This window comes from Aedes albopictus, chromosome 1 (genome assembly GCF_035046485.1).
Source record: "Aedes albopictus strain Foshan chromosome 1, AalbF5, whole genome shotgun sequence".
Taxonomy (NCBI): domain Eukaryota; kingdom Metazoa; phylum Arthropoda; class Insecta; order Diptera; family Culicidae; genus Aedes; species Aedes albopictus.
This window is the reverse complement of record NC_085136.1, coordinates 72,494,892-72,521,236: the sequence shown is the minus strand read 5'-3', so window position 1 is coordinate 72,521,236 and position 26,345 is coordinate 72,494,892. Positions and strand designations below refer to the sequence as shown.

Here is a 26,345-nt window from a genome sequence, read left to right as displayed (position 1 = left end):
AAGATGTTAAAGACGGACCCGGTTTAGGGTGGTGCTTCGAATCCAGTTTGACTTTCTATTCTGCAGCGTTGTAACTTGTTCTGTAACTTAGTTAGTTAAAGCGCCGGACTAGCGATAACGGAGTCGTGGGTTCGAATCCCACCAAAACAAGTGGTATTTTTTCACAAATTTATCTCTCAATTTGCCAATTAAACGTACTTTGCCTAAAAATACTTCAAGTTTTTACGTCTATTTCAGACATACTAGCCGACTGGTATAGCCGGAAAAGGCCAATAAAATTATTGTTACACAAATTCATTATGTATTTAATGTATATCGTCAGGTATATTGTAAGATTGGAAGTTTGCGCTAAGTTAACATAACTTGTAATTACACTGAAGTGTTTTTACGCGGTCTGCGTAAAAAACCGAGTCATTGAAAAAAACGTCCTTAAAAAGTCAAATCACGGTAGATGTGAAAAGGTTTAAGAGGTTTCACGGGGTTCCAGGATGTTTCTGGCGTGTTACAGGGGCTTTTGGGTGGAATTTCAGAAGTATTTCAGGAAGTTTCAGAGGTTTTATAAGCGGGGTTACAGAGGCGCTTAATAAGAATTTTCGGCGGTTTCGGAGCGTTTCAAGTGCGTTACTTGTGTCCGAGGGGGTTTTAGGGGAATGTTGGAGGCATTTTAAGAAGCTTAAGAGGATTTTCGGCGGGTTTCCGAGACGTTACAGAGGCGTTACATAGTCGTTTTCAGGAGTTTCGAAGGGTTTTTGTGGGTTCCAAAGGGTAACATACCTGAAAAGACCCTCCGGAAACCCCGAAAAGCCCACTGTTATGCTTATTAAATCCATTGCAATCGTCCAGCTGCCTGAACTTCCATCTGACCCACTACTGTAACGTACCTGAGACCCTCCGAAACTCCCGAAAACGCTTCTAAGGCTTCTTGATATACACATTGCCTGTTTGGTACATTTTTGATTTACTTAACTTTTTTTTTAATTTCTCTAGTAACAAAAAATAATTTTTAGCGGTCGCTCCCCTTAAGTGCTTTTATAATTTTAGTGGACGAGATACAATAAGAAACCGCTTAAAATAACTTGAATCCGATTGGTTTGGTTTTGTTAAATCAGTTTGATATGAATCGGAGTGTACCCATATACAATAACCTAATTAACCTCTCCATTGTTCTTCCCATCTCATCTCCCGCAGCCTCTTTTCGATGGCACGCTCGGCCAGCTCGGACCTGGTCGCCCTGGAATCCCCAACGATCTCTCTTCCACCGGCACCTTCGGGCCTATCGCCGACGTCGCCAGTCGCAGCAGTCCCGCCTGGGGGGCATGGACTGCTGGGGACTTCCGCCTCTGCGATACAGCTCCAGCAATTCTCTGATAATGGCGCCGCCCCCACCATCACCACCACCACCACCAATGGCACCCTCCCCGGCGGGGGATCATCTCGATCGCTACTACAGGCAACGGCGGGACCGGGGGACGGTGGCGTCTCTTCCAGCAGTCCTAACATCGCGGCCCCCTCCGGGACCGGGACGAATGGGGCGGCGACCGCAGTCGCCGGTAGCAGTAGCAGTAGTCCGTCCCCGATCGGTCCCGGAACGGCTACCGGCGCCGGAATGCCCGGAGGACCCGAACTGGACACCTACTCGACCGATTCGTCGACCTTCGACGAGGACGTTAAGCGCCGTCGGAGGAAGCTCCACTTCCCTTTTGGTAAGAAGTTTAGTAAATCTAAAAAGACCCAATGAGGACGGTTGGGAACCGTGGGAACGTAGGTTGGTGGTAAGACGGAAAAGTGTCTGACAACAACGGTGGAGCGATGCCGCCGTCGCCGCGGACAGGATTCGTTTGAGGAAAGTGGCAATGGCGAAAGGTGATTTCAGGGCGTGGACTTGTAAGGCGGGCTAGAGGATGTTAGTAGCGATCTCATGCGGCATTTTAGGTTTTATCATTGGCCGAGTGACCAAAATTTGGCTTTATAACTGCTGTGAAACCGTTATAAAACCAAAAAATTGGACTTGGACGTGTTTTATTACTGCTTAAGAACCGCTACAGACCCAAAAATGTCATATGAATTGATTTCCGCCTGTGCATATGTTATTCGTTGATTTTGAATTTCAGTTTGAATCTTGAATGTTGATAGGTTTTCGTAATGATTTTCCTGACACTAGTGGAAAATGGTTGCGTGAAGTTGAATGTTATGTGACGTAGCAGACTACTATTGTGGCATCAGTTTATCTTAAGGAAATTACAACCAGGAAGAAGACGAGTGAGACGTTTGCAATAATAATAGATGTGTATTTCCCATTTCCTGTTACGCCCTTTCCCCGTTTTAATGTGAAACCATAACCTCAACTTATTGTAAAGGGAACTTTTACTTCATTGAAGATCTGTGTCTGTTAGATATTTACAACAATAGGAAAAAAAAAACAAAACTACTAAAGCAACAACATGGAACGTTGAGTGAACCAGCCAGCGAGTAGAACACGGATCAAAAGTCTGACAAAATTATAGTAGTGTTTACGTGTTAACTAGGGGAAAAAAATAAAGTTTCTGTTACTTATGAACGTGAATAATTTAAATCGGAAAAATCTCCTACACAAACTAGGCAAACTTTAAGCAATTGTTAAGCCAAGCAACTACACAAAAGGTAGCACAACAAAGTTAAGTTTTGTGTTCCTACGCGTGGCTGCTTGCGCAGCTTCCGGCATGAAATAGGATCTAGGTGTATTTTTGTGTAATGACACATAACAAAACATGGCATATTTCTTGGTGGCCGATCGATTTTGATCGGCTTAATACAACAATAAAACTTTGCGTCCTTTCGTTAGCTCCCTTACTAATAAACCGACTGCGCCGAACCAGGAGTTACGGGAAGTCGAAAGTACTTACTACGCTGTGGATTAACCCAAAATTATGCATTCGAAAGTCTTCCATATATTTGAAGAAGTTATTTTTTGTTTAGCAATAGGATCGTGTTGAAGATGGAAACAATTCTTGAATGGCTTGGTGGTTCTATCAATTCTCTGCTTTTCAACAAACCCGATCAAATCACGGTTGTTTACGTGACTATCTAATCAATTTCTTCGGAAAACCATGTTCATGCTTTGCCTAGGTTTCTACTGATTCGTGAATGACTTATGTTTATTCTTTTTCTCCTATTCTGTTTATTGTTCTGTCGACCACTTTATCACTATTTTGTGAACAAAACCGCTTTTGGATGTTTTTTTTTTAACAAACTCTGGTGCAACATTTGACTTGTACCACACCTATCTTTCGGGTAGAGGTATTGGTTTATGTGACCACGCGTGGGAGTACCTCTGTTAAGTCCCACTGTTTTGGTCTCCTAAAATTGTCAGCCACATTCCGCGCAAAATTTGGCTTTTTTTCAATACTTCACTTCATTAGCTCCTCTCTGAAGCCACCATTCTACAATGGTTCTAATCTTTAACGGGGCGTCAATTGTCGAGGGCATATAATTGTGAATAGTGTAAAACGAAATGCACAATGCTCCGAATCCAATATTTACAAGGTTAAATCGTATATTTATGTTCTTGTTAAACGAGCTGGTTGATGCATGTTTGCAATCAATTATCGGATCTGATATAAAACTTTTTTTCTTTACTCTATCCACCTGGAATTCCTCTAGGAGTTGATTCTACTGGGGATCTTTCTTCTCTAGAAAATCTACCAGATTGTTTTGGTATTTTCACTAGGATTTCTTATAGCGATTCAATAGAAGTTCTTCTAAGAGCTCTTCAAGTAATTCCAATAGGAATTCCTTAAGCAATTCCGCCGAAAATTTCTCTAGGAATACCATCGAAAATCCCTTTCGCAGTATCACTATACCTCCGAAAATTCTTCCAAAAGTTACTCCTAGGAAAAGACTTCTGAAATACTTCGGGGATTCTTCCGGAATTTCCTTCGACGATTTCACTAGATTTTTTTTCGGGTACATTTTGTGAGGAGGAAAAACCACTGGGAATTCTCACGGAAGTTTCTTCTGGATTTCTTCTGGAAATACTGTTGAGAATTTGTCCGAAATTACTTGCATAAGTAAGATTCTGAGAAAAATCATAAATAGTTTGTTTGGAGATCTAGAAAAATATTTTAGAAATTCTTTTATAAAAATTTTATTGAAACTTTCGACGAAAACTTTTGCCCAAGATCCTGTGGGAATTCTTCTACAAGTTCGCAGGAGAATTTAATTACATTCTCTAAGTAAAATTAACTTTTTGAGCTCAACCTAGGTTTCTGTAGGAGTTTAACCGGGAATCCCTCTTGAAGTTCTACTGGGAACTCCTGTAGAACCTCCACCAGGTTTTTATTTTTATTTCTGGGAGTTTCCCTGAGGATTACTCTATCGGCTCCACTAGGAGTTCCTCTGAGAGCTCTTATAGAAATTTCACTGAGAATTCGTCTAGCACTTCCATCGAAATCTATCAACATCCCAGCTTCACTGATACCTAATTCTTCTAGGAGTTTGAAAATGCTTCCATAAAGCTTATTAAGATATTCTTTCGGGAGTTCTACTGTGAATTCTCTCATACAAGTTTTTAGGGAGTTATATTTTAAACTGTCCCGGGAGTTTTCCAAAAGTACCTTCCAAGAGAAATCTTCCCAAAATTACTTCTGGGTAGAGATTTATTCCGGAAGTTTCTCCAGGAGTAGTCACCATCACTTCTTGTAGAAATTTTTCCGGAAATTCTAGTAGGGTATCGCGCCACTTGGGCGGTGGCTTCTATATTCGTCTGTTTTCCACTATAACTCAGTCAATTTTGAACCAATTGACTTGAAATGTTGTACACGGGTAGATACTATACCTATCTCAGCACATTCCAAAAGTTGTGTCAATTGGTTCAAATTTGACTGAGTTATAGTGGAAAACAGACGAATATAGAAGCCACCGCCCAAGTGGCGCGATTCCCTAGTTACACCGCTTAATCTTTTCTAGTAGTTTCTCCGTGACTTTTTTTTTTCGGAAGTTCAAAAATTCTTCCGAAAGCTTCTTCGGATTTTTTTCCAGAATTTCTTCAGTTCAGCACTGCCTGTAGAAGTTCCTACTACAATTGAGGAGTTTTTTTTCCGAACAAGTGGCCAGAATCGGAAGTTCTCCAAGAAGATCCACCCAGGGTTTCTCCTAAAGTCCCTTCTGGATTTCTTGTAGGATTATCACCTAGGTTTTCTTTGAAATTTCTTCTACAATGAGGAGCGATTCTGTGTAAACTCTCGAGAAAATTGTTAAGAAAATCAATGTTCCTAAATGAAATCCGTGAGAAACTCTTAGGTGCATTGCTTAGTTGCAAGAGTTAATAAAATGCAAAAATATCTCGAAAAACAATGACGAGATTCAGAAGAAATATCCGAAAAACTCCATGATAAAAAAAATCTGAAGGAGGTGCCTGAAGAGTTTTCCAATGAAGAAAATATTCGAAAAAGGCAAACAAAATCATTCTAGATGAAATAAATATTCTAGGAATAAATTGCAAAAAGCATAAAGGAGAATCACAGGAAAAGGAAAAAATCCTTGCAGGAGGAATTATTCGCGAGAAACTTTTAGAAGATTTTCAGGTGGATCTTTAAGAAGCATTGCAAGAGAAAGTCTACAATTATTTTTACTAAAACATGATGTATACTCATGGGATATCCAAATATTTTTCAAGGAATTTTCCTATATGTACTTTTGTAAAAGCTTCTGAACTCATTCTTAATGAAACTCCAGAGGGAATCTGTGAATATATTCTCCTCGATTTTCTCGAAAGTATTGGTTTTATGAACTCCTTCAAAAAGCTCTAAATATTACTTTGAATAAACCCCAGGATTTTATAAGGAATCCGAGAAGATGTCAAATTGAGCCTGAAGATAAGATGCCAACTGCAGATTTCTGAAAGAATCCTAGGAGATGCTACTGAAGGAATTTTGTGGAAAAATATGAGGGAATTTCCGAGTTCCCCAAATAATTTCCCATGTCTGGAGCTTCTGGAAGGAGTTCCGGGAAGCTTTAGGAGGAACTCTCGGATGAATTGCTAGAGGACCTCGTAACGCAATTATCTGAACTCCTGTGATAGTTGCTTCTACAAACTAACTCTCGGAGGATCAATTTAATTTCAAAACCTTTGATGGTTTGTTCAAACCATACCCAAAGGAACTACCGAAGAAAGTATACAATATATGGTACAGGCATTATATAATGTCCACACATATGAACAATGTAGACTATCTGAATTGACTTTCTATGAGCACGACACTCCAATTGCTCCTCTCTGGAGCCACCATTCCACAATGGCTTCTCAGACTTCCGTTCGGAATTTTTCTAAGATGCTCTTCTGAGAATTCACTAAAAAGTTATTCTGATAAAGTCTCCAGGAGATTATCTGGGCAGAATTCTTCCAATAATTTCAAATTCCTACATAATCAATGAGAAATTTATTTAGTAAATAATTTCATTGATTCCAACATAAGTTCCTCCGGAAATTTCTTCGGGTAGCATTCCAGAAGTTCATCCAAGAATTTCCCTAGGAGTTTTCCAGATTTTTTTTTTGGGAATTCCATCAGGATCTCCTTTGAATTAATCCAGCAGTTACTCATGGAAATCCTATATGAGTTTTGGTAATCCAAGCATTTTGGAAACCTTCAACATCTGGAATCACTTTGTTTAAATTTCTGAAAGTTATTTGATATTGTATTCACAAATTTCTCTAAAAAAATTCAAAGTTAATTCTCTTGCAACAATTTTGTAATCCTTAAAAAAAAAGAATGCCCATGAAACAAGTACCAAAAGTATTCTAGACAACCATTTGTCCCATAAATATCTAAGAAATAAATTGAAAAAATGGAAAATCCCAAGAAAAACTTCAAAGAGCCCTAACAGATTTCCAGGATGAGTGGTAAAAGGAATTGAAATGCAGGAATAGCTCAAAAAATTTAAGGAACTGGTCTAGGATAAAGACACCCGAAAAAGGTTTCAAAGAACTCGTTGAGTAATTCCAGAAAGAACCACGTTAAGAAAGAAATTCTGGAGAAAATCCCGCACTCGGAGGAAATCGAGGAACTCCTCATAAAATCCATAAAATTTACTTAGAGAATGTAATGATCCCTAAAGGATCTCTCTTGCTGGAATTTTTGATGAGACTCTTGCAAGGATTCGCAGATTGTCAAATTTTCATAGAAAAACTTCCAATATGTTCTAGAGGACTGGCCAGAGGATTTGGAACGCAAAAATGAAGAGGAAAAATTCTCAGAGAAAAAGTGGCGAAAATCAAGAGGAACTTCTGAAAGAATTCAGGAGGCACTTGTAAAATGATTCCTGGGGAAATTCGAGGTTCCAAAGCAACTCTTGGAGGAATTTCCTCTTTGAAGATTTCCCAGAACAACGTCTGTATGAATTCTCAGGAGAACTTCTAGTAAAATTATCGAAGAGATTCCGTAGAAAAAAAAACATCGTTGAAGAATTCCTGCGTGAATACCCAGATCAGTTTTGCTCCAGAATCTGAGACGCACAAATCTCAAGTAAACTTCTAATGATAGCGTATGTTTTATTTTGTACACTTGTAACAAGCTTAAAAAAAGAAGATCTGAAGCCCTGGTTTAGTTTTAATGAGATTTGTGCGCCACAAATTGTGAGTAGGTGCAAAGTGCATTGCGGCACTCATTTTAAGATTCCAACGAGTCTGTCCTTAGAAAAAGAACAAAAATCGATTTTAAATTGTCATCCTTGTATGGAAAGTCGGAATAATTTCCGCTCTACTTTATTTTTTTTTCACGTTTTCAAACTCAGCGCACGATTCTTCACTAATCATCAGCTGACTGAGTTCAAAAATGCTGTAAACTAGTGCTATCAGTCATATTCCGCACATAATTTGGCTTTTTTTTAGTACGGTTTCAATTGCTCCTCTTTGGAGCCACCATTCCACAGTGGTTAAAATCCACAACTCTATAAGGCAAACTTGTTCTCGCTAATTGGAGCTACTGAATCAAATTTCAACCATCGTGCAACAATAATAACAATCTTGCAACCTGCATTTGTTGCGACAATCCATCTAATGCGACATAGCCTTGTCCCAACGTGAACAGAATAGGGTAAAGATCGTGCATCACGAGTTTAAATCATTAGCACACAATTCTTGAAAATTTCCAGTGGAACTCCTTGCGATATTCTCGGAGAAACTCAAAATCCAGAAGAATTTTAAGAGGAACTCATAAACAAAAGAAAAACAGAGAATCTTCTTAAAAAAAATATTGATGAGCTTCTGCAAGTAATCCCGATGGAATTCTTTAAGGAGGAAATTTTGGAGAGAAAAATCCCGGAAGACTCCAGAGAAGAAATTCCGGAGAATTATCTGCAAGAATTTCCTGAGGAAATTGTGGAATAATTATACTGCCGTGAATCGCATACCAGTCCCATCTTTGCTGGATTTCCTATGCAAATGGGACAGATATGCGATTCACGGCAGTGTAGATGGTAGTACTTAAAAAATAAGGAGGAACGGCTAGAACAGCTCTGAGAAGAACTCCTGGTAAAAATCCAGAGGATTTTCTAAAAGAATTCTTGGATGCATTCGTAGAATAAAAAATCCAACTTTCGTTGGGATTCCTGTATGAATTCTCAGACTGAAACTTCTGGTAAAATTCTTGGAGACGCTTCTGCAAAAATTTTCCCAAGAACTCATAGAATAATTTCCAGGAAAATTTCTATGAGAATCACCGAAGGAACTTGCGGAGTAACTTCCGGAGGTAGAACTCGTTTAGACACTCGTTGAAAAACTTTCGGAGGTTCTCTTGTCAGGATTTCCAAAGCAACTCTTGAGGAATTTTCTTCTTGAAGATTTCCCAGAACAACATCTATATGAATTCTCAGAAGAATTTCTGAAAAAAATATCGGAAAAATTTCAGGAAAAATATCGTGGCAACCCCTGCAAGAATACTCGTAGGAATAGGAGAAAACAATCCTAGTGTATTCCTTTCTATAGAAGGAACTCGAGGAATTATTCCTGGATGAATTCAAGGAGTACCTGCTAAAAAAAAATCTCGGAATAACTTCTGGTAAAAATCCCGTGGAAATAATCAATGAATTCGAGGAATCACCTATGAAAGAACAACTGAAGGAACTTAAGAGAGGATTCCTTTACGAACATCTAAAGAAATTTCCGGGCCTATTCGAGGAATTTCCGAAAAATAAAATAGCCAAATGATACGGATTCAATGGATAAATGCTTCAGAAAGCTGTTGTTGAAACTGTTTACGAATTTATTATCAGTTTCCGTCATTTAGAATTTATTAGCAGAGAAACCAGCGATTCATTTAAATGGCCCTATGCCAGTTTAGTCTTTTCGCAAGGATGGCAATGGTAGTTGAAGATTTCCAAGAATCTTGACGCCATTTTTACTTCATTCAATTATTTGAGTTCGCAATACAATTTTCAACCAGCTAAAATGTTTATTAAGCTTATACAACTACTAATCACATTTATAGGCTTTTTCTATTACTTCTCTTAGGAGCTCCCATTCTACAATTTTCAACACAGTTTTTAACACGCAAGATTTTCTTATCACCTGCAATTATTCGCCCCATTTCGCACAAAATTTGGCATTTTTAGCATGATACATCAATTGCTCCTCTCTGGAGCCACCATAACACAATCACGGTGCTTCATTTACCGTTATTATCAAAAAAAATATACCATCAAAACCTGAAACGCCATTCTCTTTCTTCATCATTCCTACACCTCTGGACAAATTAAAAAAAAAATCGTTAGACGAAATTTTGAGTTACGCCCTTTTAAAGGGCCTAACCCCTAAAAAATCAGGTTTTCTATAGAAAAACATCATATTTCATAACAGAAGCATGTTTCTGCCATCAAAATTTAAAACGCCATTCTCTTTCTTTATCATTTCTACACCTCTGGACAAATTTTGAAAATAATCGTTAGGCGAATTTTTGAGTTACGCCCTTTTAAAGGGCCTAACCCCTAAAAAAAAGGGTTTCTATAGAAAAACATCATATTTCATAACAGAAGCATGCTTCTGCCAACAAAATTTGAAACGCCATTCTCTTTCTTTATCATTCCTACACCTCTGGATAAATTTTGAAAATATTCGTTGGACGAAATTTTGAGTTACGCCCTTTTAAATGGCCTTACCCCTAAAAAAATAGGGGTTTCTATAGAATACCATCATATTTTATAACAAAAGTATGCTTCAAAGTCCAAAATAATGGGCTCTACCCCATTTGGCATAACGCCGTTTGGCATAATGCCATTTGGCATAAAAGCCATTTGGCATAAAAGCCATTTGGCATAACGGCCATTTGGCATAATGGCCATTTGGCATAACAAATATTATGCACATTCTTATCAAGAAGGCTGTTCTTTGCGTTATACCAAACGGCATTATGCCAAATAGCCATTATGCCAAATGACCATTATGCCAAATGGCATTATGCCAAACGGCGTTATGCCAAATGGCATTATGCCAAATGGGGTAGAGCCAAAATAATGAACAGTATCATTAATAATGCTACAATTTGATATAATGCACTAATATTGAATGCATTGTGTATAAAAATTAGCCATAACGCCAGTATAAGGGAAGTATTCTTTAACCTGTAGGATACGGACGTTGTTGGCTTCATTTACTATTATAGCCAGAACAATATACAATGAAAAACATAAACGACAGTTCATTTACTTTTTCATTTATATAGTTAATGCACACCCATAAACTGAATTTCAAAAATAATGTTGGTCAAATTCTCCAGTTACGCCCATTTGAAGGTCATAAGTACTTATAGTAGAATTATTATAAAACTTAGTTTCATTTAATCACGTTTATTCTTCGGTAACGTAGTTTAGCAGTTAAATATAGAACTATCATTACAATTGATCATCTCAATCCTTAGTTTTGTATGTTTATTAATTGAAAACAGCATTCACCAATAAATCTAACGAATGAGATAGGCACATGCCATCGCTTGTTTTGTCTTTAAAAAAGCAATACAAAAAACTTACGTTCCACGCTATGAATGGCAATTGATACAAACATGATTGCTTCCTACATGTTTGAAAATACTTCCCTTATATTAGCGTAATGGCCAATTTGTATACAAACATCAATACAAATAGCCAATATTAGCGCATAGTATCAAATTGTAGCATTATTAATAATAGTTCTATTATTTGGGACTTCAAGGCATGCTTTTGTTATGAAATATGATGATTTTCTATAGAAACCCTGATTTTTTAGAGGTTTGGCCCTTTAAAAGGGCGTAACTCAGAATTTCGTCTAACGAATATTTTGAAAATTTGTTCAAAAGTGTAGGAAAGATAAAGAAGGAGCATGGCGTTTCAGGTTTTGATGGCAGAAGCATGCTTCTGTTATGAAATATGATGGTATTCTATAAAAACCCCTATTTTTTAGGGGTAAGGCCCTTTAAAAGGGCGTAACTCAAAATTTCGTCTAACGATTATTTTAAAAATTTATCCAGAAGTGTAGGAATGATAAAGAAAGAGAATGGCGTTTCAAATATTGTTGGCAGAAGCATGCTTCTGTTATGAAATATGATGTTTTTCTATAGAAATCCTCATTTTTTAGGGGTTAGGCCCTTTAAAAGGGCGTAACTCAAAAATTCGTCTAACGTTTATTTTCAAAATTTGTCCAGAGGTGTAGAAATGATAAAGAAAGAGAATGGCGTTTCAAATTTTGATGGCAGAAACATGCTTCTGTTATGAAATATGATGTTTTTCTATAGAAACCCTGATTTTTTGAAGGTTAGGCCCTTTAAAAGGGCGTAACTCAAAATTTCGTCTAACGATTTTTTTAAAAATTTGTCCAGAGCTGTAGGAATGATGAAGAAAGAGTATGGCGTTTCAGGTTTTGATGGTATATTTTTTTTGATAATAACGGTAAATGAAGCACCGTGACAATGCTACGAATACACCACTCAGCAGTATAAATGTCTATCTCTATCTATTTGAGATTCCTCCGAGGGTTCACCTGAGATTTCTCCAAGAGTTCCACCTGGAAAATCTTCTAGAGTTCTATCTGGGCATTCTCCAGTATGGTACCTTGGATTTTACAGCAGATGTTTTCCAGGAATTTCTCGTGGGGTTATATGAGCCAGGGGGAATGGCACTTCCTTTGCTAACCGAAAAAATCCGCATTTTTCCGTTGCTAACCGTCGTTAACCGCGTCTAACTGCTGCTTAAGTTAGCAGCGGTTAGCGACGGTTAGGAACGGATAAATACGGATTTTCCGGATAGAAAAGGATATGTCATTCCCCTTGATATGAGCTTATATGAGCTTTACCTGAGAATTCTATAGTACTTAACATAGTATGAAACTCAGGAGCTTCACTTTTGGTTATACCAGCAGTAGGGTCTGGGTCCATTCGGGCAAGGGGCCTATTTTGGGCACTTGCTGCTAAAACGCAGACTGTTTCAAACCAATTGACTTGATTTTTCAACATGGCTAGTTACTGTACGTATCTTACCGTTTCTCAAAAAGCATGTCAATTGATTCAAAACTGTGTGAGTTGTGGCAGCATGTGCCCAAAATAGGTCTCCCCATGCCCAGATGGTCCCAGACCCTATCACCTGTTATTCCTCCAATAATTTCTCAGGGATTTTCTTCAGCAGTTCCATTGAGCATTTCTCCGCAAATTCATTGGAGAAGTCCTTCAAAATTTTGTTTTCGGAAAGTAATAAGGGTGTCGACTAGAGGTTCTTTTGAGAATTTCCCCAAATTTCCTTCTGAGGATGATTCAAGGAATTTCTCTGGCAATTCCTCCAACCTTAACACCATTTTCACTTCACTCAATTGTTCGAATTATCAATACACTTTTCAACACCCTTATATGTTTATCATCTTCCATAACTATTAGTCATCTTTAGCGCACTATCAGGCTTTTTCTTTCATTCCTCTTTGGAGCCACCATTCCATAATGGTCCGAATTTTCAATACAGTATTCTACACGTTAGGTTTACTATTGTGGATATACCGGCTACTTGTATTCTACCGGTTACGTTTATGTTTAAAATCATTTTTAAGTTACTCTTTTTATAAAACGGCTACTTTGGAGGCCATACTGAAGCGACCGGTAGAATACAAGTAGCCGGTAAATCTACAATACTCATCGCCATTAATGCCATTACTAGTCCCATTTCGCAACGAAATTTGGCTTTTTTGAGCACGATACTTTCAATGCTCCTCTTTGGAGCCACCATTCGTTTCGTCTAACTCACCTGGTGGAAAGGCACTCTTGTGCCGTGTGACATCGCCTATTTGTATAAGATTGCCGCATATCGTTTCGATCCATGTTCTCCTGTGCTTCAATACCAAAATCTGTTCGTGCTCCCCTTAATGCAGAAAATCGATTAATGAACAAAGGCATTCAAGTTTCTCGATTGCATCCGATCTACGATAAACAACGGCCTATTAAATGTTTCCCAACATCACAAAAATATCTCCAGAAACTGCTGGTTCACGCATTTGGTCGACTATTGCGAGCGTAGTTGTTGACTTTGACGTTTGACATACAAATCCTCCACAGCTGTATGTATAGTGGAATATTGAAGTCCCTCATATCTCTATTAAAAGGACCGCTTAGCAGCAGAGGTCCACATGATCATTCCATGATTGATTTATTTGACAGCAATGTTAGAGAGAGCACACAATAGGGTTGATAAGAAATCAAGTTTTTTTTTAAATAGTTTTGCGCACATGAGTTGATCAAATTGTTGGTGAAATTTTCATCGATAATCGAAACTCTGGAAAAAATAGGGCAATCTATTTTGCGCATGGTTAGTATTCTTACGTTTCTTTTACGTGTCGTGTCGAATCGTGTAAACGCGGAAACGAGAGAGAGAGCGCAATGTTAGTCAGAAAGTGTACAAAACCGTGACGGAGAGTAACTTAAAGAAACAAACTTACATACATCTAGTTAAGTTAGTTAAGAGAGTTTACTTGTACACTAGGAACAAAAATAGAAAAGTGGAACTTAAGCAAATTGTGTAGGCGCGCAACACGCGTTTGTCTGATCGAGACAGGCGAACGATAAAAAAGATGGTATTATTATGAATAATATTCAAATTACTAGCAAGTAAGCGAGGTTAACCCATAAGAGAGACGACTAAGTAGAAAACGAGGTAACACAATTATGAACATTAATGACATATGTGGAAGAAATCACAAACACCATTCTCCAGCTGATCAGAAGAAGGTCCCCAAAACAAACCAAACACACACACCTTGAACACACTGAGCAAATCTTCCACTTGGTTTTTGGTTGATTGGCTGGTGAAACGGGATGGAAGAGATAGAGAGAGAGAGCGAGAAATATTTCCTATTAATTTTAAACTGTTGTAGCGATAAATAGAACGATGACTGTGTGACAAGAAGCTTTCCCCACTCCCTTCGCGTTGAGTGATGAATTCATAGAAACAATAGGATTATTTTATATGGGGTAGATTATTATTGTTTATTGTTTTGTTTTGATTTTTTTTTTTTTGCGTCGCTGCACAGTGGTTCAAATTGCGAGGAAAACATGATCGTCGACCTTTTTAGCATGAAAATGTAAAAATAATGGTCTGATTTTCACCTTTTTCACACTGAAAATGTCGAAGATAGGGGTTTTCGTGTTTCGAATCACAGTGCACCGAGGGCGCTGATTCGCTGCACCCTTATTTACACGGAAAACTTAAATTTTATTTATCTTCTTGTTTTTACACAGATAACACCTTAAACGATTATTTATATTTTATATTTTTTAACTTTTGTTTCCTAGAGCAACTTGGTAGCAGATACTATGTCATAAGAGTTAGATGGTCAGTTTTTGCACAAAACTTTTTTTCGCGCTAATCTCTCTTTGAACGTTTAATTGTTTGCAAACAACTGTTCAGACAATTATTGTTATTTTTCTCCGGAGGAAATCAACGGAACAAAAACAAACCGATAGACTCATAGTAGAAAATAGTAGAATAGATAAAACCAATTGTGGAAAGCCACTAGGAAAACAAACACTTAAATTCTGTAAAGAAAGAAACACATGACAGGAGAAAATCTAACAAAAAATACAGCAAAATGAAACATAACTTCTAGCTTATCTCCAGAGCCATTGTAACCGATTGTGAAAGCCCTCGCCTAAACCGGAACCAGCTTTTTCGCCGCCATCCGGTTGATCTTCCCATTGGCGGTGGTCGGCAACCCCTTCACGAAGAACACTCCGCCCCGCAGTCGCTTATAGTCCGGAACTTTCCCATTCACGTACTCCAAGACATCCTCCTCCCTGACCGTCGCCATGCCCTCGGCACTCCGAACCACCAAAGCCGCCGGCAAATCGTCATGCGGCGGCTTCTTCTCCGGCGTAGCCACCACCACCGCCTGCACCACACCGGGAATCTCCATCAGAAGCGCTTCCAGTTCGGCCGGTGCAATCTGGTAGCCCCTGTGGCGAATCATCTCCTTTTTTCGATCGGTGATGAACAGAAAGCCGGTGCTGTCCATGCAGCCAATGTCGCCGGATTTGATGAAACCGTCGGCGGTGAGCAGCGCTCGGGTAGCTTCTTCGTTGCCGTAGTAGCCGACGAATGGGTGGATGTAGCGGATCTGGATTTCGCCTTCCTCGCCTGGGCCGAGCAGGGTGCCATCATCGGCGGCAATCTATGGATAAGGTAAGAGAGAGTTCAAAGTTCGTATTTAAATTTTTGTATGTAAGGGTGCCAGCTGAGATAAAGTATTTAGTATTGTATTATTACTCGCTGTGTATGCATCGCGAGTTTATTACAATTACAAGTTGCTATTACAATACTAAAGCTTCTGTGTCCTAAAATACTAAATAGCTAAAAGGAAACCCTCTTCGGCAAAGTTTTCTAACAGAATTGGTCCATTGGTGAATTTTATTATGATTCGATTTGTCAAGCCGGAGAGTGCCACATTGGCGACGAGGAGAACCCATTTGCTGAACAATCTTGGGAAAGCGGAATTCGGAAGGCTCTAGAAGAAGGTCATCTCGAGAAGAATAAGGATCAACGGATATTCGACAGGAAATGTGGTGACTTTTTCATCGGCTACTCACCTCGTAAAGATCAACGAAAATAAGGAGGGGTCCCACCCGGCGAGTAACACCCTTACAATTGATAGACTTACCAAAGACCTCTCTCATAAGTTTGCGCAACACCACTTCCAATCTTCATCTGAACCCCAATGGTTTCTGGGAAGATTTGGAGATCGCGTGATAACAATATCTGGATCGAGTAACTTCGACTAAGCTACTTTCCCTTCGTCGTGGAGGTCAGCTAAAGTCATGCGTCATCCGGGAGCCTGAGAAGGATCCTTCTTCCCCTAAAAGCTATCGTCCATTCTGTCAATCAATCAAAACTCTTTGAAAAGGCGATCTACAGACGGCTGCTTTCAGCAACTAGCAAAAACTAGCATACTAGCAACAAAATGGATCTCTGTCGTCCAAAATGATAGAGTCATACGCGAATCATACTCACGCCGAGACTTCTTTTTCTTTACTGCTTCTTAGATGTTCACGTCAAGATTACAAAGTAGTTTCAATGTCGTGACAGATAATTTCACCAGCTGGAAGATTTGTGGCCACGCAGCAAAGCCATCTAGGTCATCCTCTTCTACCATTCCACATCCTCCCAGACTTGTTCCGGCTAAGTATTGCAAAATCATCCTGATTGGTTCAGCGATAAAATGGACGATTGTCTAGACATATCCTTGGATAGCAAGTTGTTATTCAGACGACAGGTCGACAAGACGCTCTCCAAATGTAACATCTTGCTAAATGGGCTGTTCATACCCCGCTTAGACCAAATATTGATCATCTCAGAGTCGCGCTCCCCCTCGTAGACATTTGTTTGGTAGACTTTACTGAAGAGAGACAAAAACCGCAGCCCAACAACCCCAATCAAGAATCAAGAAGAATCCCACTGCCCAATAATTCCAACTACCTTTCGTGGTCGTTCAAGCGCTGCTGAGACGAGAGCAACTATGGGAGTTTGTTCGACCCAGGGACAGCACCGAATCTGGCTACAATACAGCTAACTCTGGAGAAGAGCCAGTACAGCATTGTTCATGATAAAATGACGGCGAAATCGACATGGGTAGCGTTGAAGTATCTCAACAAGTCTTCGCTAGGACAAAAGGTAACTCTCTTGAAGCAGATCGCAAACCAGAACTAGCGCGTTGGAGAAAGCATGGAACTACGCAAGGCTAGAGAGCTCCGGATTCCAGATGCAAGAATGTCTGAAGTTTGCCTTCATTCTTCGCGGACTACCATACTCCTTTATCCCCATGACGACGGCCTTAGTAGCTCGCAATGAAGAAGAACTCACGATTAAAATGCTGCAGGTGAAACTCATTGACAAGTCAGAGAAGCAGAGTTTAAACAGGAGGGAGAACGGAACGAACGGGTTTTGAAGATCGGAGGCAGCGGTTAGCAGCAGAAATCAGGTACCTGCTACTACTCCAGAAGGAAAGGTCATCGGAAGAAGGGTAGTCGAGCATGCTTGGCGGAACAAAATTCCAACGATCAACGATCATTTCTGCCTTTGGACAAAGTGTTCACCGGTGTACGACCGGTTATTTCTGCCGCATTTATGTTTGGGACTGTGTGATTCGATGTCTCGACAGCAACAGCGAAGAAATAACGATCACGTTAACAGAAGTAATCTACGCCCCAGAACTAGAAGGAAACCTGATATCAGTGACGAAGCTTGCAAAGAAAGGTGTCCGTACCGTATTTGATTGACATAATTGGGGACTTTTTTTTTATAGAATGAGAAAATCTGCAACAGATACCCAAGAGGTGGTTCCTCGGGTGATGTGGGGATCGACCCACTAAAAACTCATTCTCTCTCTCTTCCTTACCTTCGCGGTACGCCCGTTAGGGATGACTTCGAGAAGGGGGGGACCGTACATGAGTACACTCTAATAGTAAGCGTTCCACCAGCTACCGCCTTAAGTTGTTCACTCTCCCCTAGAGGCTCGGGTCCTGGCTAGTACTTAGACTACCCGTTGAACTCAAGCTCCTGGATGGGGAAGGGGGGCTAACTCAACTAGCTGTTGTTCGGCTCGCCATTTACTCTGTAGTTCAAGTACGATTCGAGAAACCGTGGAAGTAACGGAGTCCCACTTGTCCGCCCCCATACACATCCTTTCAACAATGTTGTCAGGCGTGATATCTCTACCGCATACCTCCTGCATACTCGACCTTTGCTCCACGAAACGTGGACATTCAAAGAGCACATGCTCCGCGGTCTCGTCGCAGTCTGCACACTCCGGACATGCGGGGGAGCCTGCGTGTCCGAATCTGTGCAGATACCACCTAAAGCAACCATGGCCTGACAGAAATTGAGTCAAGTGAAAATTCACCTCGCCATGGGGCCTGCTCATCCACTTGGACACGCTCGGTATGAGCCTGTGTGTCCATCTACCCTTGCTGGAAGAATCCCATTCGCTCTGCCACTTCAGCTTAGACGAGGTTCTGGCGATACGCCTCGCGCCTCTTATGCCGCGTCGCTCGAAGCATTCTTCATCCTCTGCCACCACTAAAGCTATGGGCATCATGCCCGCTAGCACACATACCGCGTCCTTTGAGACCGTGCGGTATGCGCTCACCACCCTAAGGCACATCAGCCTGTGGGTACTCTCAAGTCGCTTCACATTTCGGTTAACCACTAGCGCCTTCGACCATGCAGCGGCGCCATACCGTAGTATGGAGACCGCTACTGCCGCGAGCAGCTTACGCTTACTCGAGACTATTGCCGAGCTGTTTGACATTATCTTTGACAATGCCAATTGGGGTCTCCAGTTAGCCTAGTGGTTAATGCTTTGGATCGCCAATCCGGAGACGGCGGGTTCGATTCCCGTTCCGGTCGGGCAAATTTTCTCGACTCCCTGGGCATAGTGTATCATTGTGCTTGTCTCACAATATACTAATTCATGCAATGGCTGGCAAAGAAAGCCCTCCAATTAATAACTGTGGAAGTGCTCAAAGAACACTAAGTTGGAGAAAGGCAGGCCAAATTCCAGTAGGAACGTAATTCCATACAGAAGAAGAAGAAGGAGAGTTCAAGATAGGCAAAATAATGTGGTTTCACAAGGATTCTAAGGCGTTTCAGTGATAGTTTTACGGGGGTATAAGAACAGTTTCCGGGAGTTTCAGAGTTGTTTTTTGGTTTGTTTCAAGGCGTTATGGGGGGCTTCAGGGGAGTTCAATTGAAGCTTCCAGGGGCCTTAGAGGTTTCATGGGGAATTTGATAAGGCTGGGTTTCAGGCTGTTTCAAGGGGCCTCAGAGATTCTAGAACACCTGAAACGCCCAAGAAACCCAATAGAACGCCCCTAAAACATGTTGAGTTTTTAAGCGGGTTTCAGGGACTCTTCAGAAAGCCTCAGGGAGTTTAAGAGGATCTTAAAACCGTCTGTCATTCTTTTAGATGGTCGGCGTTCAGTCAGAGTGGACTACGTACTTTTTTGGGCAGGTAAAGATAAGCGAAGGAATTTGATAACTCTGAACTTTTCGATGTTGTTTTGTTGCAGATGTATCATTATATAGAATAATGATAGTATTTCGAGAAATAATGCGTTTGATTTGATTTCCCATGTGCTTGCAGGACATTTTCCAGAATCATTGAAAAACAGATGGTCTGGTCTGACTTAACGCCGTCTAGATGTCTTGGAATCAGGGCGCAAAATTTCGCTCTTCCTTTTCACACAGTCAGTCATTTCGTGGTCATTGAATATGAAGCCGATCGAGAAACATCTACAAAATTACCTACGTTTATGGCTACGATTCCCACCAAAAACACTGCACGACAATCAAATGGGATAAGATCTGTGTAAAGCACCATCAAATGTAACCGAAACATTAATATTTTATCAGCAATTTATCACTTTGTAACTTGTTTACAAATATTCATTGATTATCATTCATGAGCATGAGCATGAGCATTGGTGACCGTACACTTCGTAGTTGCTACTCCGTGATTGACCAGAGCTAACGGAATTGCACAGAGAACCAATAGATGGGGCTTGAGATTAGCACACCTTTTTCAATGTACACGTTCTGAGAACTCAAACTTTAATAGATCAATAACGGCGCCAGCCACGTCCTTACGGTCAACCGAGAAAGGGAAGGAATGTTAGTTGGACAACTGTTGCTACTAGAGGTTGTATATACTACTCTGCCCATAATCACATAGTTGACGTAACCACCATTGACAATGTCAGCCCTCACAAGCTAATATCTATCAAATGTGCATAATTGTGGCCAGTTATATTCAATAGGGCACAAGATCTAATCACTAGCTAGATATCAACGTAGAAAAAAATCATAAACTTTTCATTAATCATTGTTAAATTTTTAAAAGTGTGTTGAAAACTACAGTGGCGCTTGCGTCAACTATGCGATTATGGGCAGTACTGTGCCCTCCACAGTTGTCACGGGAAGGAGTTTTTGTTAGTTGGGAGGGAATGATACTTACATAAATCCGGATTCACTTTGGTAAGCGTTGCGATCTATGTAACCGTGAGCATACACAAAACATATATTCACTGAATTGTGCCACCTCACAGTTTGGAGGAATGGTGAGACCTTGAAAATTCTTAATAGGAATTTAGAGAAAGCCTTATGAAACCAAAGATGTCTTGCGTCACCTCGCAATTAAGAGAAATGGTGAACCAATATACAATGTTACTTGCTTTTGATACTATGGGCACAAAATATTGAGACAAAATTTTGTGCCGACACCAATTGTAACGAAACGTACTTATTAAGGAAAACAATACTGAAACATATTGAGAAACAAAATACTGTGGCCAGCACCTTTCAGTGGCGGACTGTACCTACACTAATATAGGAACAGTTTTTATTGAAAAAATAGCGAGAATTTCTGCCGACACTTGAAGTGGCGAACTTTATAATGCTTGTAGTGTTTCATGTACAAACAGATACATGATAGACAAAGTGGAAGAGATACAGGGGATGGCCAAAATATTTGGGATAGGCAACTTTTTTTTTCTCTAACAAAAAAGTTCAACATGCAGTAACTTTTCATAAAGTGCATCAAAAATTCTCAAATTTAGACTGTTTGTCAGTCTATATATAATATGCATCATTGGTACAAATTTGAGCTCGATTGGTTAATCTTTCGCGAAGCTAGAACCGTTCTCGTAAAACACTATTTTTTGACAACCAATTTTTGAACTGTCATATCTCGGAGACCAGTGAACCGAATTGAATGAAATTTTGAACGTTTATCAACAATATATTAATGTTTGAAAATTCTTCAAAACATAGATACTTTCAAACTTCAACTTAATATATTGTTGATAATCGCTTAAAATATCATTCAATTCGGTTCACTGGTCTCCGATAGTTCAAATATTAGTTGTCTAAAAATAGTGTTTTACGAGAACGGTTCTAGCTACGCGAAAGATTAACCAATCCAGCTCAAATTTGTAATAATGATGCACATATAATAGGTTGACAAACAATCATAATTTGAGAATTTTTATGCACTCCATGAAAAGTTACAGCATGTTGAATTTTTTGTGAGAGAAAAAAAAGTTGCCTATCCCAATAAAAAAAAGACGTATTAAATAAAGCTTGTCGTTATTTCACAAGTGTTCGTGTCTTTACTCGAAACCAAGTCCCTCAACAGATTATGGGCATCACGCAGAAAGATTTTGCCTGCGCAATTCCGCTGTTTCGTGGAGACACTGGAGGATACGAGAATTGGAGCTACCGTGTCAGGCTATTTTTGGAAGTGGCTGGAGTCTCGGACGGAAGATGTTCCGGAACAAGTAGCCGAGAGGACCAAATTCCTGGAAAAGGACCGTTAGGGAAAAGCGCTGTTGGTAAGCTGACCCGGCGACTGCCTAGAGGTCGTTCGGAAGAAATCAACGACGAAGCTCATGTGGGAAGGTTTGGAAGCAACGTATGCGAAGAAGTCGATTGCCAGCCAAACCCTCATTCGGAAACAGCTGGCGCGGCTTATTACAAGTTTTATTTATTGTGTTGTACGAACGTTTTTAACTTGTAAACTTTTAAGCAACTTTAATGCACATTTATAGTGCTCTGAAATGATAGGCCGTTCGCCGATGTCCAAGTATCCGTGTTCATTTGAGCCATGGGCTCAGAAGAGGGTCAGGGGGAAAGAGCAACTGACGAAAGTGCCGGGGCTGGGATCGAACCCATGACCATCTGCTTATGAAGCAAACGTGTAGCCACTACGCCACGGGCCCCGGCAGCCTTGAGATATGGACTTCAAATTTTGACACGATCATTTCTTAGCTAAAATTCCCGTAACGTGGGTAGATCACCTTAGAACGGTGCGTTACGGTGTAAGATCTACCACATTGCATCAAATTTTAATCTTGCTATTTTGCTATTTGCCACTTTAGGCAGTGGTAGCATTTCAGGTTAAAATTTGATGTATTTTTGTAATGTTTGCGTTTTATTTTATGATTTTTTTTATACTGCTAATTAACCTTTTGTTTCAGGGGGATTCAGGTAATTTTATTGTTTAATAATACCATTTTTGAAAAATAGTAACTGTAACGAGCGTATCACTTATGCCTTATTCAGTATTTTTTACTTAATCCTTTATTCTCTTTTCAGTAAATCACCATCACCATAGCTGGCGCACTAATCAATCTTTTTAGCGAATCATCGTACACATCATCATGTTGATATCTGCGAACATGTTTAAATATCTATATCGTTATCTGGAAGCGTTTGGTACGGGAGGTCCACGCTTCCATCTTTCCCCTCGATTTCAAGGTGTAGAATGTTTTCAAATATTGACTATGTTGAAATCGTTCTATCCCTTCAAATCTTCTCTGCGGTACATGCTGCGCAGTTGGCCTGGCCGTTAGACAAGAAAAATGATAGACTTGAGAAGTCTTCATTTTCCAGGATGCATTCAAGTAATGGCTGCGTTAGTGTGAGATTAGATTAGATTAGATTAGATCATTTCTTAGCTAAAACGATCATTTTCCACTAACGAACTTATAACATTTCCAATTTTTAGTACGACTGCAGCGACCAACACGTTTGGTCGTGTTTCGCGGCGTGCTCGCCAGAAAGTAAACTCCATTGGAGTATAAACGAAAACTCGTTGACAATATAGCGCTAGTTCGCTGCGCCATTTTCCGCTCTTTAGCTCTGTGCAAATAGCACTCAGAATCAAGAAGAAGAAGATTTCCAATTTTTGCAAAATAAGGGACCACCTAATGAATATGCAGGCAGATGAATGAAAATTGCCGGCCGGTAAACTTCAGCGCGTCTGCTCGAAAATTTTGCACACTGCTTGAAATGCCCCTGAAACGCCCATAAAATCCCCATACCTACAACCATCTGAAAATCGTCTGAATTTCCCTGAAGTACGCCACCCTCTTAAATGCATCTGAAAACTCCTAAAATCTCCTGCTTTTACACCCCTTTAGAACTTCCTGTTATTAACCTCCTTCGGTCCCATCTCAAACACTCAGAAGTAAAACCTGATCGCGCAAACTAAGTTTCACCATTTGACGTACTAACTAAATATTTATACAAAAAGTCCCTCTTTTTATGCACCTTTAATCAACAAAAAACACTCACCCTCATGCTGACGTTCGGCATCAGAATCCCCACCGAGTTGGGCTTCTCCAGCAGTCCCAAAGACATAATGCCGCCGGTTTCACTCATAGCATATCCCACGAACACCCGCCCATTCGGGCTCAAGGCATTGGCCCGCTTCCGCAGCGATTCCGGCAAGGAACTCCCTCCAACGCCCACCATTTTCAACGTGGGCAGCTTCATCTGGCGCACCTCGCAGTACTCGACCATCTCGGCCAGCATCGGCGGCGGAACGAACGCATTGGTCACCTCGTACCGGTTGACCAGCTCGCAAGCGTACGCCGGGCTAAAAGGCCGCGTCGTGATGACCCGCTTGAACCCGTTGAACACGGTCAGCAGGAGCATCTGGAAGGCGAAGATCCAGTACAGGGAGCTGAAGCACAGCACGGTGCTGGGTTCCATGTGGCTGATCATGGAATAGGGTGCGATCAGTTGGGCGTGCGTTACGCAAACGGCCTTTGGAAGTCCGGTGGTTCCCGAGGAGCATACGACGACTGCGATCGTCTGGTCCGAATCGCCGAGATACGGCGGTCGGTAGAGCTTCTCGGCGTCGTGCGTTGCGAAGATTCGCTTATGGTTTTCCGATCCGTCAAGAACGATGAGTTGGGCTTCTGATTGGATGAGTTTGATGGCGTTTTGAACCGTAGACTGATTGTGTTCGGTGCAGAACACCAGTTTTGGTTTGGTGAGACCCATCAGGTGGGTCAGGTCGGACTCCTGGAACGAGGCGTCCAGCGTGTGAACGGGTGCTCCGACGAGGAAGCATCCGAAGAGAACCGGCATCACGCACGACCGGTTGTCCAGCACCATACAGACCATGTCGCCTTTGGAGATTTTGAACACTTGCGCGAGATTTATTGCGGTCCGGATCATGTGGAGACGAAGCTTGTCGCAGGTGTACTCTTCTCCGGTGACGGCATCCAGCTGGATCAACTTTTCCGGTGTTCGCTCGAGAATGTTCACAATCACTTGGCCGATGCTGGCAGCCGGATTGAGGACCGGAGGCTGCTTCGGACCGTACCAGGTGCGCGTTGTTGGGTCATAACGGGACATTACGAGTACGGCGGTTAGTTCAGCGATTCGCGAGAAGACTAAGAGAACATCGCTGAGTGCCAATAGATTTTATAAGTTCTTTATGCTCTTATCGCTTTGCAATATCTCAAGTGGTAATGTGCGTAATCGCCTCAAGAGGCTCTCCATCGTCGGATGTCTCCGACGATAGACAGTCAATACGACTTTGGTTGCTTAGGATTATCCTAAGTTTTCGTAGATATGCACATCCATAAATCTAATCTGTGATGGCAACCAACGATTGAAATCGTTGGAATACCTTCCTTGTTTTCAGTTTCCAACCGTGTTAGCAGCACATATGAGGAAAAGCACGAATTTCATTCAATGCGATCCCGGAAAAAAAAGCTGCGCCATATCAGGGCGCCTATCTGAATGCCCACTTACAAACGAATTGCAGCAATGACACGGGATGAATTCGTTCGATGCGCTCCGTTGAATTTTGGCTTCTACGTCGTCGTTCCATTACCTACTGTTGGTTTGTTGTACCTACCCTATACGTAGTCCATTTTTCACTTTTGTATCTATTAGCATGGAAATTTTTCGGTTTGCTGTTTCAAATGGAGAAGTTTGCTACCGTATAGCGATGATAGCACGCTACGTTATGTTCATTTCTATGCATTTCGTAATTTGTACCGTACCTACATTTTGGCACTGCAAAATGAAGTGATAGCAGTTTTGGGCAGGTGCAAAATTATGCTGGTCATTAGCACCAACCGTAAGAAAATGTGTCATGTGTTGTATAATTGGTATGGACTATAAATTTGGGTGGTTCCAAGCATGTCTTCTGATAATCACAATAGTTTAGACAGCCAAAATACAATTTCGCAATCCTGAATTCCTCCAGCAATTTACCCAGACCGATGTATTCAGATATTGTACTAGGAATTTCTTTAGGGATTGCTCAAGGTATTCATCCAAGGATCAATCTAGGAACATGGCAACACTGTTTGTGGCGGTTAACATATAGTGATTACTAGCTCTCTTTTCTATCGCTTAAATATTTGTTATATTACAAAATATATTGTCAGTTTTGTGCTTACATGTGTTATTTTAAAGTGTTTGTTCACTGTATCCCGAAAAAAGTATGGTAAGGCGTAAAATTACCTGAGAAATTAGCAATCTAATTTGGTGACTATCGGCATCGTAGGAATAGTAATAGTTTGATTGTGGTTGTAACGTTTGCGATATAGTTTTAATTCCAAAAGTGCCCAATTGTTGCTGTTGTTGTTGCTGCTGCTGCTGCTACTGCTGCCGCTGCTGCTGTGATCTTCTCTTTCAGTGTATGGTTCCGCGGCAGAAAGTTGATAGGCTATAATCTCGAGTGTATTCTAGTACGTCCCTTTGCACACAATTGTGGTTTGTCGTGGAAGGCAAGGGCCAATCTCACTGTATGCGGCTGTGCTCAGACAGCTTGCATGCATACAGAGTTGGCTGTGGTCGGAGAAGCGACGATTTAGAACACACCGAACAAACGGTTGAAGGGTTTATCTCACTTGACGACGCAAGTAGTGCTATAGACCGTTGGTGCGAAAGCTGATTATAATAAATCTCGATACTGTTCTAGTACGTCACTGTTCACACACTTGTGGTTCAGTTGTGGAAGGCAAGGGCCAGTCTCGCTATATGCTGTTGTGCTCAGACAGCTCGCATATATACAG

General features: G+C 40.7%; 2 protein-coding genes across 6 annotated transcripts in view; one reads left to right on the top strand and one right to left on the bottom strand.

Moving 5' to 3' along the window:
• LOC109432604 (stromal interaction molecule homolog) overlaps window positions 1-15,075 on the top strand; it is a 135,287-nt gene extending 120,212 nt beyond the window's left edge. For 4 of the 5 annotated variants that reach the window (XM_062844828.1, XM_062844825.1, XM_062844826.1 and 1 more), the window contains one exon: window positions 1,189-15,075. In XM_062844828.1, the coding sequence (XP_062700812.1) occupies window positions 1,189-1,793 (605 nt within the window). In that variant the 3' untranslated portion in view covers window positions 1,794-15,075. The remainder of the gene's footprint in view (window positions 1-1,188) is intronic. The other variant, XR_009996065.1, reaches the window with a different exon arrangement.
• LOC109432620 (probable 4-coumarate--CoA ligase 1) lies at window positions 14,434-24,705 on the bottom strand. The gene is made up of 2 exons (XM_019708980.3): window positions 23,599-24,705; window positions 14,434-15,643 (listed from the first exon to the last, which is right to left on the bottom strand). Exons 1-2 carry the CDS (start codon window positions 24,667-24,669, stop codon window positions 15,125-15,127), a joined length of 1,590 nt encoding a protein of 529 aa, XP_019564525.2. The 5' UTR covers window positions 24,670-24,705; the 3' UTR covers window positions 14,434-15,124.
• Window positions 24,706-26,345: the final 1,640 nt, after the last annotated feature.